Below are 22,973 nucleotides of genomic sequence, written 5' to 3'. Positions count from 1 at the left end.
TAAATGTGTGTGTGTGTGTGTGTGTGTGTGTGTGTGCGCGTGTGTGTGTGTGTGTGTGTGTGCGTGTGTGTCATGAGATGCAGTCACGCCAAGGGTGCTGCTCACAGGATCATATGGTATTTCTCGGGGTGATGCAGTGCATTCTGCGTGGTTGTTTGAGAGAGGCTGTTACTCTGTGGGTGGCCATGGCGATCGTATCCAAAGCAACAACGGAAAATGCAACTACACGTACCTCAGCCCGGGGGGAGGAGAAGAGGTCCGACTTTGGTGGTTCGACTGTTTTCCTAGAAGACAAAAAGGAACAGAGAGAGACAAAGAAGTCATATAAGTGAACACTGTCTGTAGGTTTAACTATAAAAGATGCATCCCTTGAGGTAGCACTAAAATTGCACTATTTAAGGCTTTTTGGAATCTGAAATGTTGTCCTTGCGTCTGGCCTAGTCTGTGTATTTTTAGCCATGATAACATCGCAGCTCCAGAGATAGCAAAGCTAGTGTCTTGGTGAGCCATCGCTTTGGTCCAGACTGAGATATCTCATCAGATCCTTAGATTTTTCATCTGCAGAAAACATGCAACTTGGCACAGATATGGATGATTATTTAGATCCAAACTTTAATTCATCAGACTTTAGCACCATCAAGTAGAAACTGAAATTTACCCATCATTTTGTGATACTAACATACTAAACTAGGATGTGAACACGCTACACATTATACCTGCTTCTCATCAGCGTGTTAAAGATCCCCGTCAGTCATGTACACGTGGTGTCTTTTATATGCAAGAAGACATACCAAGTGCAGAATAAGCACTCAGTGCCACAGCTGAGTATTTCTGCTTTGAAACTGCAGTGTAGTGATGACTGTCTCAAAAACACAGATTCAGGCTTCTAAGGCTTCATTCGTGACAAACCCAAGAAATCAATCTTGTCTGTTTGCATGGTTGAGCTTTCTGTGTCATTCTGCTTCAGAAACAGTTTCTGGCTCCAGCATGTTTGGCTGAATTACTACAATATTACAAGAGTAGTTTCAGAGTGTTTGAGCTGGCGAGCGGGACGAGGGGTGGATGGAGTGAGAGGCAACATCGAAGATTTATATAGGAAGCAAACAGTGTAGTGATATATGTAAATCATTTGAAGACATGAAGAGAATGTTTTTTTATCTAAAAAATGTATACAGAGATGAGTTTTTAGAGGTTAAAACAACAACCGGAGAGTAACTATAACATCGCTGTGAGCACATTAGCAAGCTTAGTATTTAGGCCAAAGCACTACTGTGCTGTGTAGCCTCACAGAGCCTCACATGTCATCAGATTAATCCACACAGAAAGTCTGTTAATTCTCAGGCATGTCATGGAGCAGATAGTACACTGTTTTATCAAATGCTCCATGTCCACACTGCTGATTCACTACTTTGTATACACTCTCATTCTAAGGTCAGGGGTCACCCAGACAGTTTCATGTTTTCCATGAAAACTCACACTTTTATTCATGTGCTAATCATCTTCCTACTGAGCCTACATGAAAACAGCTCTTATACTGTGAATTTCTGCTGTCAGTCTTTAAAGTGAAGACAGTGTGTCTAGCTGCTCGCTTCTCAGCTCCTACAGCATGTGTTGCTGACAGACATGTTCTGAAGATGGTTATGCCACATGAAGGCGAGAGTCGGTGAAGATTAAACGGAACAAATGCTTCAGTAGTGCTTCAACGCTGTTTTTAAAATGGATTCCAAATGAGTTTTGTTTAAATACTCCAATGAAGAAACAAAGTGCGCCATACTTTACACCATCTATAAGGATGAGTACAGGGCTGTCTTACATACGACATTAAAGAAATGTGACTTTTGTAACTCAAGAACAAAAAATATCTGATTTAGACCAATTAAAAGTTTTTTGTTTTTTTTTAACAAAACCTTATCACGTAAAAAAAAAAAAGAAAGAAAAAGGGTAAAATGCTTCATAGCAAGAAAATGCCACCCTTTGTTCCATAGTGCAAAATAAATTTTACAGAGAAGTACCTCATTTAGTGTAGAATAATGAAACTATTTGATATATGGCTCCAAGACAATGAGAGAATCAAATAAGTGGCAACATTCAAGAGGGGAAATGTCACAGATTGTTGCAATGTTCCAACACACAAACCAGTCATAGTGTAAATCCACACAAATAAAGGGAGGTCGATGCGAGAGCAGAGGAAGTAATGATAGTTTAACTTTGCATAACTTCCTGTTGAGAGTCATGCTTTAACACATTGCCTGCTGGTGTAACCTGACCACGGAGCAATGGGCCAATCAGACGACTGAACAGCCGTTGTGAATGGGGAAGTGGACTGAAAAAAGGGTAATAAGTCTTGGTGGATTTTTTTTCAGTGCCAAATTTATGCACCTTGCCTCGATCGCTTCCTCACTACTTAGCTCCATTCATTCATGATGTGAGGGAGGAATACAAGGAGAAGATGAGAAGCACTGAGGCAGCACTGATCTGCCAGCTGGGACATCAGAACTCAGACAGCCTCGCTTTGATTTGACAACTATTCAAGCCTTGTTGTACAGCAGCCTCACCTGTCACTGGGCCAAAAGGTGCTTTCAAAGTCCTGGTTTTGTCAAGTTAAAGACAATGTAGTGGTACACTTGTACATCTAGATGTTGTGTTTATTAATTCATATCAACACACAACAAACTTAACCTTTGAGGATTAGTTCATACATCTAATTAAAATACTACATGAAATGAATAATGATTAATTAAAATTCCTTGAATTTCAATAGCTTTATATTTATCTTTTTTATTTAGCTTTACTCCAGATAGTTAAAATATTTCCACACCATTGATGATATTAATCAAGCATGTGTTTTAAAGGAATACTATCATAAATATATCTTTAATTTATATCATATACTACAAAAGCAACACAGAAACATGCATATTACATTATACAGTGTCTATAAAAACTACTCATGCCCCTAGTAAGTTTTGCATGGTTATTGCTTCTCAGCACTGAATAATGGTCAATATAATTTAGCTTTTATGACTAGAATTTACTGTGAAAAAAGACTCTTTCATGTCAAAGTGAAAACAGATTGCCACAAACTAAGGTCAATAATCGCAAATATAAAAGGTAAAATAAGTGAAGCATAAGATTTCACCCCATTGCAAGTCAGGATAGGACATCTGGACACTGAAATTTTAGTTCATTCTTCTTTGCAAAACTGCTCAGGCTCTGATAGGTTGCATAGGGATCATGAGTGAACAGCCCTTTTCAAGTCAAGCCACAAATTCTCTCTTAGATTGAGGGCTGAGCTCCGACTCGGCCGCTCTAGATTATTCCCCTAGTCGTCTTTAAACCACTTCTGTTTAAATGTGTAGATACAGACTTATTTATAGGCACTGTATAAGGTGTTTTGATTAAAAAATAATGCTCTGAGGCACTTCAGTCACAGCCCCGACCAGAATCAGTAGCTGCATTCAACCAGAGCAGTGACTCATTTGTTGGCTGTTTAGAGACCAGCTGACAAGCAGAATTATATTCATGCAATTTTACTTCTTTGCAATTATAGCCTGACATCTCTCCTCGACTGCACACCTTTTGCTCTAAAGCAGCTCCCTTCACCATCCCAACCTCCATCTGATGAGCAAATCTTTATTTCTTAAGATGTAATATTTGTGCATGTGTTTGTTTTGGGTGATTCGGTCCACAGCAAACTCCACGTTGGTGATGGGATGTTTGGAAAGTTCCCATCAAAGAGCAGAGTGTTTTCTGTCACATCCAACTGAACTGACTAACATAATATTAGAGGTACACTTAGCCACTGCTATAGTCTCCTGTGGCAGACTCTGTTATCCTCATCTTCTCAGGAGTACATTTTATCACTTTTAAATGAATTCATAAATATGCAAATTTGGATTGTTGTCTTTGAATTGTCATTATAATTAGTCAAGGTGAATCTGCATTAGCTGTTAAGAAAGGATGCTTGTTGTGCAGGTCCCCTCGACATGGCATAGCTAAGATAAAGAACATGTTTATACAGTAGTGTTTTTCCAACATTTGTCAGAATGTCATTTAGGATAAATCCCACTAAACCAGAACATCAGGTGTTTGATTCAACAGCTAATGTGTCCTTGAAAACTCAAGATTTCTGTCAAAATGTTCAACATTTTCAGTAAGAGCACTCAGCGCTCATTTGCTTTGCAATGAAGTCATTCTGGACGGGTGTGTGGGCTAAATTACTAATAATGTAAGAGAAAATGAGCTTTTTCTTATTGGAGTAAATACTGAACAACCAGTGAGTCAGAGAAAAGACAACCATGACTGCTTTCTAGCACTAGAACATAACATTAATCTCTACTTGTGTTGTGTTGAGCGTTTGGGGCAACACATTACGTAGTGGATTGGTGTTACTGGATAACATTTGACTGTAACTTATGTAATTAATCAATCACACCACGGTTCTTTATCAACAACAGTGACTAGTTTTATTTTGAAGCAGTATAGTCTACTGTCTATTGATTCTATTAGGTGAGCGAGTCAGAATGTTCTGGCTACAACAGTTTTCTGGGCTGGTTTTCACCATCTTTTCTGTTGGCTTTGCAGTAATATTTGTCTATATTTTTCTGTATGCCCCCTTATCAGGGCGTTCGTTTTCATACAGGCATATGTAAAGTTTACATTATAAGGTTGCAACTGCATGACAATGCATCTCAATCTCATGTTGGAGAGCAACGCACTAGTAATGTAATGGCTACCATAAGAAATTACTTTCTGCTGGAAGTAGATAAGTAAAATAATGCATTACTTTTTTAACACACTGAAATGCAGAACCTGCCAATTGTCTTTGAAAAATAACCAAAACTCCACCTTTTAACAGGGCAAGAAGCTGCAAATAAAGAAACAACCTTTAGATTTTTGGTTTTCTGACAGTCTTTGAATTCAACTGTGACCTGCCATTCCTTCAGGAAACTGAGGTAAACCTAAGATTAAAACTGTGGTATTTCATCCTAATAATATTTTACATGTCTCATTTTAAAAAGATAAACTCTGCTCTGACCAGATTCTGAAAATTTTTTTAAAAATTGTGTGCTCCTTGGCACAACCAAGCAGCCATGACCGACTTCTCAGCTGAACTTCAGGCTGTGTTAACAGAGTAAATAGGAGAAAGTATGGACACAAATTAAAAATGCGAGTAGTAAAATATCTATCGTATGTAGACCCACTATGTTTTCAGTTCTGGTGACACTTGGGGGCACCTGAGCAAATGTTGTGCCTGTAATTAAAGAAATTAATCTTTTCTTTATCATTAATGTATTATATCTTTGGTTTAATGTACAGAAGATATTTCTGAGTCCGTTTCACTTCGAACCATTGTTGTGTTGTTTCTGAGAGATTCAGGACTTTATATAGTGGGGAAAACTGAGCCCACAGTGAGAGGAAATGTACAAGAAGAAAAGCCGTCTAACAACTGTTTGGAGTTCAAAGAGATAAAAAGCAACAGGGAAAGTGTAAAATATAACTTTTTGGGGGGCATCAATCTAAATATTGATTGTATTGCACATTGAACAATATTTACTATACTATAGTACTAAATGTACACCAGCATCACTAAAATAGTAATGCCAAATCTCCATATTTGCATCTATTTAATTTCTTTACTGCATAACTTAATTTTCAGTCTAAATGACCTTCAGTATTCATTCACAGAGCTAATGGAAGGCATCAAGTTAGTAACATTTTGCACAAGTCAAGTTTAAAGTGCATGAGACAGAATTAAGTACAAAGTCGAAGGAAAGTATAGTTTATCAGCTGCATCACAAAGAGATGGAGAGACAAACAAATGACATTGATGTGCTAAAATGTTCAACTGAAACAACTAAATTATTACATATTTACAGAAATCTGCGTTGCACTGTTTATGCTTTATGAAATCATTTTCTTCCCAGGGACAAGACATGCTATTGGACTCCCACATTCATTCGACAAACTCAGTTTTCATATAAAACCTGCACCTGTCTGCTCCGACTGCTTTCATTTTAAATCCCAACTATTTCAGAAGATGAAACCTGCTCTTAAAAGGCCCAATGCCACGAGATCGGTATTAATAATGATCATTTAAAAAGAGCTTTAAACGTAATCAAAAGACGTCTAATATTTCACAGCCTAAGGACACATTTTAACGCTGTAGGTTAAATAGAAAATCTATTTATGGCACAAACACACCCTCAATGTCCAACAATGAACCTCCTGGGGCTTCAGCTTTAAGCCTGATTCACTGAGGCTGTCACCTTTGCACCACCAAAGACTTTATATAATGGAAGTAGTGTCTATTCTGATGAAACTCCAATTAAAACATTTTTTAAAAAGACTGAAGATCTGCCTGCCTTGGTGTTGAGAGCTGTTTCCCCAGCAAATCGAACACAAGTGATGTGAAAACAGTGAGCTCTGATCTGGTGCTGAAGGAGTTCAGCTCAGTGTTTGGATGCTACAATCATTCAGTGGCAGTTAGCAGGGAGTACAGTGGGGCTTACACTTTGCGTGTAGGTGGACGGAGACGCCTGAGGGCTCGTGGTTGGTGCTGACTGTCCTGGTCCGTCTGGTAGAAAAACATCCTGAGATCCTCGTCAAGCAGAAGCCACGCTGGCAGACCGAGCAACCTCTGAGAGGAGAGAGAGAGAGAGAGAGAGAGAGAGAGAGAGAGAGAGAGAGAGAGAGAGAGAGAGAGACACAGAGAGAGAGAGGGACAATCAGGCAATGGTGGTGGACAAGGAAGGACAGAGTGAAACAGGATGGGATGAAAGATAAAGCATCTGAAGTGGAGGTCGGGGAGGAAAGGTGGAGACGGCGATGCAAAAAGAGGGAAATCAGGCTGGATGATTAGAGATGTCATAGGAGACAAGAGGCGTGGAGCCAGAGGGAGTTTGATGGGGAAGGAGAGGTAGGGTGGTGGGAGAGTCGAGCTAAAGGGGTGGAAGGAGAGGATGAAGGGAGAGGAGATGAAGCGAGAAACATTACAAGTGTAAGGCGAGCGAAGACAAGAGAGTGCGGCGAAATGAGAGCCACGTAGGTTGCGTGAAAAAAGACTAAAGCAGAAAAGAGAAGTGAGTGAGTGGGAGAAAGAGAACCTGATCATGTTTTTAGCGATGGAGCAACAGTGAAACATGTCAAAAGTCCCACAACTACAGTCAGTCAGACGTGATGTGGGCACAGGGCAGAGCAAACAGAGGAGAGCAGCAACGCCTACGTGTTGAGCTCCATCTGCAAACTACTGCTGAAATATCCGAGTCAGTGCTTATCCACCTACAGCATCGTTCAGCCCACTAAGTTGTAGGCTACTGCACTGCACGCTGCAGAGGATAGCAAACATGCCAAGAATTCTTTCCTTTTCAGGAAATAATTAAAAAAAAAAAACCTGCACAGTGCACAAAATGAAATGAGATTACCTTCATGTACGTGTTGAGCTCAGGGATTCTGCTCTCTGCAATCTCCTTTTTGTTTCCAATGTAGACTTTTCCTACAGAGAAACATGTTTTGACCATTAAAGGGGTGCAGAAAAAAGCCACGCATCAGACAAAATGGTGTACAAGTTTAAAGGATTCATTAGCAATGCACACCACAAATATGCATATGGAAATCCACAACAACAGTATAAACTAGTATCTCTTTAAAAAAAAAAAAACAGATTGTAAACATGGTTCTTTGTTGTTGTTTTTATATGGTAAATCTGACTGAATCTAATATGTGATTTTTTAAATTTCACTCGTGGTCAAATGTGCATCATACATTTTATTTTGATGACTGCACTCAGGGGCTGCACAGTGGAGTGGTGGTTAGCACTGTCGCCTTGCAGCTAGAAGATCCCTGGTTTGCGTCCCGACCTTCCTGGGATCTTTCTGCATGGAGTTTGCATGTTCTCCCTGTGCATGTGTGGGTTTTCTGTGGGTTCTCTGGCTTCCTCCCACAGTCCAAATACATGCTGAGGTTAATTGGTAACTCTAGATTTTCCGTAGGTGTGATTGTGTGTCTCTACACGTAGCCCTGCGACAGACTGATGACCTGTCCAGGTGTCCCCTGCCTTCACCCTCAGTCAGCTGGGACAGACTCCAGCCCCTCACGACCCTGATGAGGATTAAGTGGGGTATAGATAATGGATGAATGGACTGCGCCCAGACATACTGTTTACTTTTTATTTGTGAGAAACCACACACGAAAACCTTAATCATCACAGGAGAAGAAATGTACTAGATTTACTGCAGCTATTAGCTCATTTCCATCCACTCTCAATTTATAGCCAATCTAAAATACAAATCCATATCCAAGGTAGTAGCTACAAATAAGATATTAAGGTTGTAAACATACACAGCCTTCAGTCCCACACAGCACATAAATCACACACAAATACTTCCCCATTCAATCCCCACTTTACACAGTATCATAGCAGTATGTGTGGTTAATTTAGTCCCAAACCAGACAAATGCTCCTCTAAAAAACACTTCCTTCTTAAGAATGTGGACATATTACCCTTGAGCCCTAATATCACACCAAGTCCTGTCAAAAATGATGAGGCGCAGCGCAGACTCCTAGCGCTCTAAATCAGTCTCCAACAATTCATCCAAGGCCGTCCAACACTGCTGTTAAATCAGATTTAGCACAGTCTTAATGACCCTCAGCCACAATGCTCAGCGCTCTCTTTGCTCTCAATTTCTCTCATCTCATTCACTCTGGAGTACGATACCTCACTCAATCACTCGCAGACACGAATTCACCCATTTACTCACTCACGGGTGAATAACTCACTCATCCGCTCACCTCGCTTCATCTCCTTCAGCTTTATTGAGTTTACTGCTACTTTGACCTTGAATGCATCTATTAGGCGTGACTCAAAAACCATCATATGAGATCCCCTCGTATAAATAGCACATGTAATTTACAGGAGAGCAAGCTGATATTAAAGGCAGCTGAGGAGTAAAAAAAACAAAAAAAGACAAAGACCGTGTCAGACAGTAAGATATTTTCAATTATTTACCTCTCATTACTCAGAATATCTTCAGTTTTCCCAGACAGACCTACATCCTTTTCCATTATTTCCATCTGCCCATATACCCATCACCCATCCTCCCTTGTCTCCCTCCACTCGCCCCCTGTCTGTCTTATTCCCTTTCCATCCTGATGAGATCTGGCACTGCAATTAAACCCATCAGATCTAATATTATCCAGCAGACTCCTCAGCGGCAGATGCTAAATCAGAGTTTGTAGAAAAGTAGAACTTTCCCGATATAGCAAGTGACAATGTGAAGTACGGCCTTAAGGTCTAGAAAGATGTTAAAATTTTCACAATAAAAGCTTTGGTTCTTAAGTAAGAGTAAAAATATAGCAGCTGTCAAAAAGAACAAAGTAATTTAACTCCTATTTTGTAGCTGGTTACTTTTTTAGCATTTAAAAGTTGACAGAATAGACATTGTGACAGACTGCAAACATGACAAGGTGCTTTAAAAGATAAAGAAGCATAAGATAAAGTGGCTTTAGTGATACAACTGTCAGTACGTATTTGTGCTTTTACTCTGTCAGGTATACAACTCTAACAGGAAAAGTCAGGACAGATAAGACACATAGAGCAGGACAGCAGAGACAGCAAAAGCTTTGTTTAAATGGACCTGACAGGCAGAGGTGGGTTGAGTAGCCAAAACTTGTACTCAAGTAAGAGTAACATTACTTCAGAATAATATCACTCAAGTAGAAGTAAAAAGTAGTCATCCAAAAAATTACTCAAGTAAGAGTAAAAAAGTATTTGGTGAAAAGACTACTCAAGTACTGAGTAACTGTTTGATTGTAACGTCCGATTTATTTTTTAGAAATGTGATCAGACAAAAATGTAAAATAATGTGCAAATTCTGGTATTTCCAAATAACAAAATAAAAAAAATAGCAAAAATAAATAACATCTTTACAAAATGACAAGGAACAAGAAACAGAAATTTCCAAATCTCAGTTTTTCACAACATAAAGCTTTTGAAACAAATACCTGTAGTAAGGTAACGTTTTTATGTTTGAACAGTGCAAACTACTTCCAGTGACAAAATATCCAGCATGCTCATAGACAGTATGTGCATTACTGTATTTCACCCCCCGCCCGCTGTATCACGTGGACCTACCAACTGTTACGTCACGCTTCACTTCGCCCGACAGAAGATAAAAGACGGAGATATTCATGCTAATGCTATGCTAATATTGTCAGACTCCGAAGCAAGACCAAATTTCTAGAAAATGCCCCCGTTTTTTTCATCCCGTCTGCAGAGTTTGTGCCGCTATGCTGCTACAGTTCGTCTGAAGTCATGTGACCGCAGGGCGACTTCTGGTGAAACGGAGTCACGTGATTATTGTTGCTTCGTCTGATTGGTGAAACACAGTCATGTGGTAGATTCACTGGGAGCATCTCTGCGGCAAAATAAAGCAGCTCTAATGTGGTAAATAAAGAAGTAACAAGTCGAGTGTAGCCCAGTGTAACGGAGTAAGAGCAGCGTTTCTTCTTCACAAATCTACTCAAGTAAAAGTAAAAAGTATGGCAGAGTAAAACTACTCTCAGAAGTACATTTTTTTTCAAAGTTACTCAAGTAAATGTAACGGAGTAAATGTAACTCGTTACTACCCACCTCTGCTGACAGGTCTCAGATCTGGCACAGTTCAAGACAACACTAGAAAACACAGTATCAGTAATACTGTCCACTCTGATCCCTAATGCATAGATATCTGATCAAACATAAATACAGATTAATGCATGTTTTAAAGATGGCAAGTGTTGAGGAAGAAATCAAGCACCTGAAACACTTTTGTTCTTAAAACAGTGTTAGCAGCTTTAGGGATGAAATATCTCAACAAAATCCCATACAGACATCCAGGATCCCCAGAACACAAACCCTCCTGGCTTTGCTCATCCTTGACTGTTGACTGTCCAGATTTAGTGAAGTATTTTTACATCTACAGGATGGATTGGCTGACATTCTAGTACAAACCTTCCCCTCAGGATCAGCTGTAATAACTTTGATGATCCTCCGACTTTTCATCTAGTGCCAACAGCAAGGTTTCAGCGACTCGCTCGAACACTTTGGTGGTTTATGAACACAGTCCTACAACTCTACTGCTGGGTTGATAACACACACTTTGGAAACGAAATAGCAGCTTTCATGTTCTGTCTCACAATGTCAGGCTTCCCAAACAAATCTATTGCTAAATAAGAGGAAGCCTCAAAGCTACTCATTTCTGAAGAGACTGTTATACTTTATATATTATGCATTATCATATATTAAATATTTTGCCATATTTGCTTTGCTCTACAATTTCACATCTATGATAAATGTAGATGTCCATAAAAATGCAACCGTAACAGGTCAAGTTAATGAGGTTCATCACTATTGAAAGTCACTATAAAACGTTAACAGGATATGAAATTTAGTTTGTTGTTTTCAGCTGTTTGTCGTTGCTCTGAGTTTATTAAATATCTGTAGCATCGGGTGCCCCTGTAGCTCACAGGTTGAGCAGATGACCCATTAAACAGCGGCTATAGCCCTGACATAGTGGTCATGGGTTCAAGTACTCTGCTTTTCTTTCCCCAGGTTTCCTGTCTCTCTTTCCACTGTGCACTAAAAAAAAAAAAATTTTAAAAATAAATAAATTATTTAAAAAAAAAAAAAAAAAATATATATATATATATATATATATATATATATATATATCTGTAGCATCAGACAGAATCAGGATCCATAAAAGCACACAGATTCTCAGTTAAACCCTCTGTTACACAGCAGACACCTTTAGGTTGAATCCTGAGATCCATCACAGCTGTCAGGATATCAGTTTACTGTAATAGTCTCATGTGTTCACTGTATTTTTTAGATTCTCACAGCAGCATAATAATGATAGTTTTCAATAGATAAGAAGCTTTGCATGAAAGATATTAGGTTCATAATGTAAAGGCACTGAAAGTTTGGACATTAGTGTGTATTGAAATAGCAACATACTCGTTCCTGTTGTATTCATAACGTGACTATTAAGGCAGCAGCTGTGATGTAGAATCACTGCAGAGATGCTGTGTAAATATGACACCGACCAGTTAGATCTGTTCAACACTGACTATACGTCAACAGCTAAACTAACACCTGTGAATCAATAGAAATAAATCTTTATGTAACTTAAGTGCCAGAACAGTGTACTGCAATTTGACACACACACACACACAACACACACACCTCGCTCTGTCCTCATCTCTCCCAAATCAATGGTCCGAGACACCCATTCAAAGCCTTCAGGCATTTTTTTTGTTTCCAGCCTCCCATAATCAATGCAGACACTGACGGCCGCTCCCAGACAGACGGACTTATGGGAGAACAATGAGCTGAATAAACCTGAAGCCACCAGGTAGATGAAGACAGGAGGACAAACACAACAGCACAGACAGGGACTGAGGCCTGAATATACTGTATGCTGTCAGATGGAAGTCTTGCAGTCTTAATGTTTATCATGTTTTACTTATATTTTAAGGATCAGATTGTCCTTTGTGTGCCAATAAGTAAATCCTGTATAACAGAACACTAAATAAGATTAACCCTGCACAGTGCAAAACCCTAAACTGTTACAAGTATGCATCTTTTTCTAATCAACCTCACAAACGAAGACTGTATTTGGGAAATTAGGTGAGTTTGTGAGACCTCTTGCTTCTCTCTGAGCTCTAAAAATCACTCCTCAGTGTTTGTCTGGTTATTGAACTCGCTGACTCTTCCTAACTTAAAGGTTCTGTTTGACTTTCTTCCCAAAGCTTAATCTTTTTAAATAGCAGCTCACTTGCATGGATTTTTCTTTCTGGGACCATATATTACTAAATGTCTAGACATGCTCTGTTGGTTGTATTTTATTCTTCTCTCTTTGTACTTATGTACCTCAGCTCCTTGTCAACTTAAACCTTTATACTACAGTGTTGTTCCCAGTAGCTTTTTTAGGCAGCAAGACACCAGACTACATTCGCTGAGGATCTCTGTTTGAAATAGTTCATAGTGCTAGATTTATCATAAAATAATGCATATTCTTTGACATAAAAAGTGATCAAAACTCCACTACTGTCTACTCATTACCTTATCTTTAAGACTTTAGGCGTCCCTGTAGCTTAAGAGACACAAAGACAGAAGTGTGTTAGAGAATGAGCACAGCCCAGAGGTGAATCAGAAGTCAAGAGTTATGACCAGCAGGTGTAACTAAAACGTGGGAGTTAGTCCCATGCTGCTCTGCAGTATGTTAGACAGCTGCTCTGCTCTAATTGTCTGTATAATTGCTCATATAAAACTGTAACACTTTCTCTGTGAGCAGGATAGCATTAAACAAATCCCAACTACTTTAAAATATAAAGACTTTTGCCTGTAGAACTTCTTATAAAATAAGTGAATGAAGACGTTCATAGCTATGTAAAGACTTCATAATGCCTAATATTACAAGCTGTGACATGAGTAGGAGAGCCTGGTTCACAGGTTGACAGAAAAATGAGGTCCCATGAGGTGGATAGTCAGCACTAGAACCGATCGATACATTGGTTGGCCCATGTTATTGGTTGATCTTGGTCCATCATAGATATGATGCATTAGTACGTATGTTGTCCGATATAACAGAAAAGGATGCTTGGGGAAATTTAGAAACATTACCAATACATTCTTAGTCAAAGCGTTGTCTGCAGCACATGTAGCAGAGCGTCCCAGCTGAGCAGATGGTGATGGAGAGTCAAGTTTTGCCTTCATGGGAAGTTGCTAAGTAGTTCGTGAAATACGCTGCTGGAATGATGAACAACAACCTTGTAATTTTCCCTTTATATCTGCCAGTACATCGCTAGCAGAATTTCTTACACCCTGAATTTGTTATCAGCCGATAAACTCCAATACAGTCTGGTTCTTGTCACCATTTGCATTTAAGCAAATTCAGCATCTTGTTATCTTCTGTGCTCAGGTATGATGGTAATGATATGGGAAGAATTGAGGCAGGATCGTGGTTTGTTAGAGATTTCAATGGGAACAGCAGGATGACATGATCTCTGTCCAGATTAAAACGTCTCGAAGTCTAGATAAGTTCATCTGCATGGTGGCAGATGTTTTTTCTTTCTATGAGAGGATGAACATCGGTGATTCTGCAGAACCGTGGTATCGAGTGGCAGCTAATTTATGTTAAAAATAGCCAACTGAGACAGAGGTAGCTCGGGTTACTACAGTGTTTGGGTCGTCATCTCCTGCTGCCATCACATACCTGGCCACAATAAAATTACTGGATGAACCTCCCATTTCCTCCTTAAAGCCTTCCCCTTCATCATCACTCTTTGCCTCCAGTTAGTCTCTGCATTTTATCCTGTGGCAGTCATCTGTCCTTCCATCCATCTGCTCTTTCCTGACTATTCTGAATGTCAAACGCTATGAATTCTACTTACTTAATGCAGTCTAGTCATCAATAGATTTAAACCGGCCTCCTCTGTGCCACTGTGATGCCTGGTGTTGCTTTTAATGCTTTTTTTTTAACCCAAACAACATGACGCTTGGCGACAGATGAATCAAAAGATAAGAATATTATTTCAAAAAAGACTTTGTGAGAAGAAAAAAAGGTGTTTCATTATGTTCAGCAGAACAAATGTTTTAGCCTAAGTCAATTTAATTCAGCTGAATTAATATTTTAAGAGCAGATGTCCTGCTTCAGTTGGCAGATATCTCACTGGAGAACCCGAGTTGTAATGCAGCATTTTAAGTGCTCAAGTTCCACATTATCATGCAGCAACAGGTGCCTAAAATAGCATCACTACACCCTTGTGGCTCACATTCAATTGGATTTGCATATTATCTTAGTGTGAGTTCACACCAAACTTGGGTTAAATTGTAATCAAATCCACAGGGGCCACAACAGTAATTATTCTTCGCAATATCCTCCTTGATTTCATCTACAGCTAATGTGTTTGTTGAAATTCATCAAGCAAATCCAATCGTGCCTCTGTCCACTCGGAATACTTAGAGACAAAACTAAATCCATGTCCAACGCACGCAGCAGATATGGATGCTTTTAAAACCGTGTTCAGATAGGTTTCACTTCTTGCAGCCACAGGGAGGAGATTCAGCCAGCTGTCACCGTAAACCTCAGTCTGCTGCTCTCCATATGCATGAAGCCGAGCAGAATGAGAACGCATCTGAAGGTGAAGGTTACAGAGTGACGAGGCAGAAAGGAGGCACTACAGCACAAACTTCTCTCTGTAATGAGTCAGCAGCTGAGCCCTGATGCAGCAAAATCACTGTCATCACACTGGTACTCACAGCAGACTGTCCATTTTACTCTGTTCACTCAACATGCCATCAGTATTACCATAAATGTGATTATAATTATAACCGAACTATATTCATGACAATAAAGATCTGTACATAAACTGGCCAAACACTTGTCTGTAAAAAGATGACACTGCAGAATTTGACCCAGATTTAACTTGTCAGTCAAACCACTCCCTCCAAATTCAGCCATCTCTTCACAACTCATGCTGTCAGCTAAACAACTTTAAAAATCTGGAAATCATGGGTTGTGACTGTTTTGCATAGTTTTGGTCAGAGATCTCTTCCCGTCTGTCAGACTCTGAAGGGTTACCATCCAAATTAAAGGGCGTAGTTAATCGTCTACTGAACCGCAGGCCTTTGGCAAACACACATTTGAACAATGTGAAATGTGACACCGTGCTGCCTTCGGAGTCTGCGTGCCGCTGCCGTTATCAGTGCTGTGAACACACACCTGGAAGAGAGGGCAGGACGCAGGTGTTGGGCCCAGGTTTGTCCGGGTCTTCAGGACAGTATCTGTCCTCCAGGATTTGATGGAGGTTGAAAAATTCTCTGTACCTCCTGTAGATCAGATACTTACTCCCTCCTTTAGTCTTCACCTCGATCACAAACATCTGGCAGAGAAACGGAGACATGGATGAAACAGAAAGAGAAAAAATGTTTTGTGGCCGGGACTCAGCTGCACAGAACACTCACAAAGTAGTCGATGAAACCTTTCTTCTCCTCGATATCAGCAATAGTGGCACTGATGGGGATGTTGTGAGGGAGCTGATCAAAGTCACTGAGTAACAAAGACAGATTAGAGTTAGAACATTTTCTGATAGAAACTTCTATCACTTCAAAAAGAATAAACCTCAAAAAGAATTTAAAAGCATCATTAAAGAAAAAAATGCCATAGGAGGCTCCACTATCTGCATATTTAGCCTTTTTTTTCCAACATGACTCATTCTAATGTGTGCTAGATGCAAAACAAAAATGGAATTTCCGAAAACTTCACCACAGAGCAGAAATTAACTTCACAAGTACATTTCTGCTAACAAGTCAGCCTGCAGTTTCATTACCAACAAACCTGACAATATGTTGTAAAAATGAAATGTAACAGGCCTAAAAGCAATGTTAGCACAAACATACTGCTTGTTACAGATACTTTGACTACAGTTTTACGCACAGCCACTGATACAGACCTATAAGGAGGTGATTTTACACCGACATCCAGCACACTCACCTTTCATCTCGGAGCTGCTGCAGAGACATGATGTTGCGCACAGTGTTGGCTGCAGACAGACGGAGAAAGTTTAACTTTTACGCAGGGAAAAGCGCTTCTTCCCGCTGGTGAAATGGAGACGACACTGGCACAGACAGACCGTCTGCATCTGGGAAGGTCTGAAGGCGCAACAGTGCGGAAATGTGCAAGAGGAAGCGAGAGTTCCCTATAAAAGATGAGGTGCGTTCATTTGGCCCAACAGATGTTAGTGAGGGCGGGGAAACCTCACGAAACACATTAGTGACTGAAGTGACACTTTCTAGTCAGGCGTTAACGGACCAGTTCGTACTTCCGGAAAATATCTATACTTTTCCACATTTTCATATGTTTCAGCCTCATTCCAAAATTGATTAAAAGCTTTTTTCACAAAATTCTACACACAATACCCCTTGGCAACGTGAAAAAAAATTTTTAGACTATTTTGCACGGGTATTAAAAATAAAAACACAAATATCACATGTACATAAATAGTCACACACTTTGCTATGAAACTCAAAATTGAGCTCAGGTTCGTCCTGTCTGCACTGATCATCGGTGAAATGTTTCTACAACTTGATTGGAGTCCACCTGTGGTAAATTCAGTTTATTAAGCATGATCTGGAAAGGCACACACCTGTCTAGATAAGGTCCCACTGTTGACAGTAAATGCCAGAGCACAAACCAAGCCATGAAGTCAAAGGAATTGTCTGTAGACCTCCGAGACAGGAGTGCATTGAGACACAGATCTGGGGAAGGTTACAGAAACATTTCTGCAGCATTGGAAGTTCCTTGGAAGGAGCACAGTGGCCTCCATCATTCATTAATGGAAGAAGCTTGGAACCACCAGGACTCTTCCTAGAGCTGGCCGCCTGGACAAAATGAGCCATCAGGGCAGAAGGACCTTGGTCAGGGAGGTGACCAAGAACCTGATGGTCACTCTGACAGAGCTCCAGCGTTCTTATGTGGAGATGGGAGAACGTTCCAGAAGGAAAACCATCTGTGCAGCAATCAGGCTTTTATGGTAGAGTGGTCAGACAGAAGCCACTCATCAGTACAAGGCACATGACAGCCTGCCTGCTTCAACAAAGTATTGAGTAAAGGGTGTGAAGACTAATGTACATGCGATATTTGAGTGTTTTATTTTTAATAAATTAGCAAAATTGTCTAAAAAGCATTTTTCACTTTGCCATTATGAGCTATTGTGTTTACAATTTTGAGGGAGAAAAAATAATTTAATACATTTTGGAATAAGGCGTAAACAAAATGTGTAAAAAGCGAAGTGGTGTGAATACTTTCTGGATGGACTGTAAATCTCACTGATGCAGCGTCAGCAGCTGGAATGAACCCGTCGAGGATCATCACTGGTGACGATGGTTGTGTTCAAAGCTAAGACCCAGAGACCAAACAGCCTGCAGGCTCCAACACTGCAGAAGGGTGGATTTTAAGTCATTCAATGTCTTTTGAAATACACTGTGTGCATTTGCTGTAACGTTGTTGTTCAGTCAAGCAGGCTTAACGTAGCATGTGCCTCTGGGTCTTTTTTGGGGGTTTTTTTTTGAAGTCAGGAACCACACCTATCTGGTAAATCTGATGCAAGTTATGAGAAGCATCCAGTTCCACCAGATGTTTCTGGGCAGGCATTCTACTGTAATTATACTTGCTGCTGGTGGTTGCCAGTATTTGTAATGCACAGCTACTGAAAGGCCCATACCTTCAAAATAAAACCAGGTGCAGCTCTACCTGGAATTATTATATGCAACATAAGTTACAAGCTTTCTGGCTTTCTGTTCTTGATAAACCAGACAACATAAACTAAAATAACAAATCTCTAATTAATATGCAGTAGACATTATACGGTCCTGGTAAATAAAGAAAATAAATGATATAACGTGTCATTTTATATTGCATTTAATTTTCTTCTGTTTTTCATTTTCTTGTAGGAGGCACTGATCGTTTGCCAATTGGTTTTAAAAGCAGATTTAAAAATAAAAACCTTTGGTTCACATTAAGCCATGGCAGCCCCAAACATATCTTAGGATCACACTTTTCACTGATCATCATTTTCTTATGTGAGTTCGCAGCTTCTCGGTTTCCACATCCACCATCCTAAACTTCAGCTGCAGCTCCCACGTTCAGTTTAACTGATTAGTGAAAATCCTGTGTACAAGCAAGATCGACTGTTGACTGCTGGCCTCTTCCAGCTTCCTCCACTGCAGCCCACGGTGTGGGATCACTAATCCGCAAAGCAAACCAAAAATCACAACCTTGCTTCATTTCAGGTATTCAACCTGCACAGTGTGACTCAGATGAATTTACTGGAAAAATTTCTTTAAAAAGTTGATTTGACTTAAAATCATTTGTAATTTCAACTCAAGTGACCAAATGCTCCTCTCAGCAGCTTAAACTAAAGTGTATAAAATGTTTACTTGGAAATAATTAAGCCACGTCCTGTGGAAACATATTTAATCAATATGATTTATTGTCTTGATAATGGTTAATTTTATAATAATGAGAATGTTTTTCATAATTTGGACTTAAGATAATAATGGCTTCGGACATTTTTCAAAATGATAACTTTATATTATGAGGTGGTAAGCCTTTTGAGAAGTCAGGAGTCATAAAAACAAGAAACATTCACATTAAACATCTAGAAGTACTGTCATAAGTTATAGTGAAGAAATATTTCTCTTTATCATAAGACACAAAATCCTAATTACAAGATACTAAGATGCAATTAAAGGAAATTTTCTTCCAAGTATGACATACTGTGTGATTTTGTTCTCAAAGTGCCGGATAACATAGTCATTCACACATTCAAATATGCCTACAAATTATTAAAATCTACTCACATTTGTCAGTAATGCAGCCAAACTTCAATCCTTTAATCGTGCTGTAATTAGCTTGTTTAATTAGATGGGAAATCCAGCCTAGCAGTGCATATGTCATTGGTCGATTTCAAATGCTGTCCATTGATTAAAATTTGTAATTAAGGCGCTGTAAACACTGAGAAATCATCTCCTTTTGACCTTTAATATAATGAGATATTGGAAGGGATAAAGGTTATGTCTACATAACACACAAGCTAAGCTCAATATTGCTGTGAAGTGCAGGTTTCTCACTTCAATAACCTGAAATCAAACCTTTTATAGACTATTACATCAGATTTGAAAGAAGACTAAATAGAGCAGCTCTGTTTTGTTTGAGCCTCAGTGGAAAGAGACGCCTGAATAGACAGAAATGTAATATCACATTCAGTCAAAACCTGTGGCCAGAGCTCCTGCAGTGAGTTAATTTTCTACAATGTTCTCCTGGTACGTCCCAGTTTAGACCCAGACGTTGCAGCATACAAAGGAGGATATCCTGTTGAGCTTATCGTTTGTATTCATGGTGCCACTGACAAGCCATACTGTGCTGTACAGTTTATGCTACATTCACTGGAGATGAAAAGTGCTGCCGACACCAGAAACATGCAACAATCAAGGTGTGGATTTTGAGTGTTTTCACAGAGACTTTTGTCAGTGTTTTAATGCAGCTGTGATCACCTGTGATGCAGATTTAAAAGCCCAACAGAAAGGCTCGAGAGATATTCACTGAATTATTAATGGGGTCATAACCAAATGTGAGTCATCATATACCAGCTAGTTACTGAGTGATCACACTCACACAGGTTTCTGTCTCCAGCTAGTGACATTCTCTTTGCAATGCTGTGCTAATGAAATGCCCATTTTTACAACTCTTATAGATACACTGCAAAAACTCTAAATCTTACCAAGTCTATTTGTCTTATTTTTAGTCAAAATGTCTCATCCCACTTGATTTAAGATTAATTCACTTAACAAGAGACATTTCAGCAGATGGAGGGACTTGTTTTAAGACAATGCATCTTAAATATCTTGTTAAGTCAAACAATCTTGAAATTATCTTGTTCTGAGTTGAATTTTACAAGAAAACTAAAAATAAGTTTAATTCATCTCAAATTAGGAGGAGGCCGCTCACTGTTTTCTTCTACTTTCCCAGAGCTATGCACAATGAATCCATCCCCTTGAGTCACATTCAGTTCTACTGGAATGTCCTGAGGAGTCTAAGGGAGAACATTTGGTGCAAGCAACCTGAGCTGTGATGTGATGGCAATTAAAATTCAAATTGAAGGGTCATCGTTTTGACACACTGGAAGAGCGCAGGATGCAGATGGTGCTTGATGTCTACAGAAGAGGACTTTTAGGGAGCGCTCCAGCTCTGGGAGCAGCAAACCACTGAGATAACAGGCAAATTTAAATCTGGTAGCCTACAGTTTTACTTCTCCAACAGTCAGACCCTCATTTGACCCACAACGAAACAAATATATATGATTGACAAAATTATTAGGAACATTTTGAACATGTATTTTAAAAAAAGGGAAAAAGTTAAATGTCCAATAGTTTAAAAAAAACTAAATAATGTTCAGAGCTTATTTACTGGTAGACCGACTTTTTAAGTCTGTTTTTTAGGATGCACGATGACACAGTCTTATTTTTGATTTTTATGTTAATATAATGAAAAGCTTAACAGGAAGAATAATGTCTATTTTCTTTATTTTATCACTTTAACAGTGCAAGGTTTAAATGAATGTATATCCACTACATGATACACATCCTCTATTATTTGACCAGTTTTAAAGTTTATACCGTTTTGCTCCTGAAATCCACCAGGAATCCATTGATCCACTGTAACCAGGAAAATACAAATGTTTTTGGAACACATGTATCCCAACTCTACTAAAACATTCTAAACATCAATAACGGAAGATTTGATCCAAATTGAAACTAGGACTGGATTGTGTGATCTCATCATTGCTTTCTTTTGAACTTCCCGTCTTAAAGATTAAATCCGATCAGATTCCTTCAAGCCAACTGGACTCAGGGGACAGATTTCCAACATCAAACCTGAGGAGCTTAAAGCTTCTGACACTAGATGTCAGTAAAGTTTTTGATGTGTTGGGTTTGAGTGTGTGCTACAGGGAGAAAGAGCAACAGTGATTTATTCCAAAATCAAAAATGGTTTCTAAATTGTTTGAGATGACATGCAGGTTACTGTAAGTGATCTCTCCTCGTAGTGTCAGTTTAGTTTCAGACTCTGAGAACACCGGCTACACAGAGGGCACTTTCATGTGTGTCAACATGTCGCACACAATATCTGGGCTCAGAAAACCACTCGCTTATCATCTGAACTGCCACATAAAGAAAAGAGACTTTTAGATTGTGCCACAGCTTGTTGGCTTTGTAACTACAACACCTGAATCACCACATCAGTAGCTGCTCTACAGACAAACACTGATAAAGCTGAAAGGAAAAGAGATCTCATGCTTCAGCAAATCAAACAAGGTCTGTGGAAGGTGTGTTCAGTGGGTTGCATTTAGTGTTTTTCTTATGTGATTTATTGTTCTCACTGAGATAAAAGTGTTTGAGAGCAGTGATTTGATCACAATAGACTAAAAAATTAGTGAAGAACATAGTCAACTGCAAGAAAAGACAGTGTTGAGCGCATTTGAGGTAAAACACGAGAGAAGAAGCGTAAGTGACTGAGTGAGTGAGAAAGAGACAGAAACAAAGAGTGCAGTGGAGTGCGATGGTGCACAGATAAATGTGTTTGTACGAGTGCAGCACATATTGACTCCATATCTATTTTCACGCAGCCTGAGATGGATCCTTTGAAACGCTGCTCGTATAACAGACCATTGCCAGCCATGAATTGCAGAAACATTTTTCAAGGGTGTATTTATCTTCAAGGTCAGGCCAGCTGCTGGAGTCCGTTGTGCTTGTGTGAGTGCATGTGTGTACGAGAATCTGTGGATTGTGAATGTGTATACGTGTGAAAAGAAGAGTGTGTGTGTGTGTGTGTGTGTGTGTGTGTGTGTGTGTGTGTGTGTGTGTGTGTGTGTGTGTGTGTTTCTACCACAGTGTACCGTAACTGTGTTTGTGCATAGTTTATTGCATGCTAGCCTTGGAATATAACAGTGAAACAGAAGTACACTGTAAAAAAAGTCCACTGGTGAAATATAATAAGCCATTAAGTTGACAGGTAGCAACACTAGCATGCACGCACGCACGCGCACACACACACACACACACACACACACACACACACACACACACACACACACACACACACACACACACACACACACAGAGAGAGAGAGAGAGAGAGAGAGAGAAACACAGAAACAGAAGAAGCGACACTGACAGAAAGCTTCAACGAACACACGGCTTGTGTTTGCCATGTTGACAGCTGGTTACCGTGGCGACATCATGAGGGAAGTAGAGAGAGAGGAAGAGGTGAGGCTGAGTCTTTATGTTGGTGTTGTAATGTCACCCAGTTAAAACTACTAGAACAAAATGAAAACTTGGGACCAAAATTTGAAAAGCATCACACCCAGCATACACA

The 22,973-nt window shown here is 39.5% G+C and overlaps 2 protein-coding genes across 5 annotated transcripts in view; one reads left to right on the top strand and one right to left on the bottom strand.

Moving 5' to 3' along the window:
- The window catches only part of ncf4 (neutrophil cytosolic factor 4), a 45,188-nt gene extending 28,418 nt beyond the window's left edge, over positions 1–16,770 (bottom strand). For 2 of the 4 annotated variants that reach the window (XR_008601532.1, XM_055010354.1), the window contains exons 1-6: positions 16,536–16,769; positions 16,007–16,091; positions 15,765–15,924; positions 7,425–7,495; positions 6,513–6,640; positions 233–284 (exon numbers count right to left, since the gene is read on the bottom strand). Coding sequence is in view for 3 of the 4 variants with exons in the window: in XM_055010354.1 (XP_054866329.1) it covers positions 233–284; positions 6,513–6,640; positions 7,425–7,495; positions 15,765–15,924; positions 16,007–16,091; positions 16,536–16,564 (525 nt within the window). In the remaining variant the exon portion in view is untranslated. Of the gene's footprint in view, positions 1–232; positions 285–6,512; positions 6,641–7,424; positions 7,496–15,764; positions 15,925–16,006; positions 16,092–16,535 lie in introns of all 4 variants that reach the window. The other 2 variants (XM_035942981.2, XM_023298423.3) reach the window with 2 other exon arrangements.
- Positions 1–22,973, top strand: part of pvalb7 (parvalbumin 7) — a 46,891-nt gene that overhangs the window by 11,779 nt on the left and 12,139 nt on the right. The window lies entirely within an intron of this gene.

Source organism: Amphiprion ocellaris, chromosome 4, assembly GCF_022539595.1.
Source record: "Amphiprion ocellaris isolate individual 3 ecotype Okinawa chromosome 4, ASM2253959v1, whole genome shotgun sequence".
NCBI classification, from domain to species: domain Eukaryota; kingdom Metazoa; phylum Chordata; class Actinopteri; family Pomacentridae; genus Amphiprion; species Amphiprion ocellaris.
This window is presented reverse-complemented; position numbering and strand designations above follow the sequence as displayed.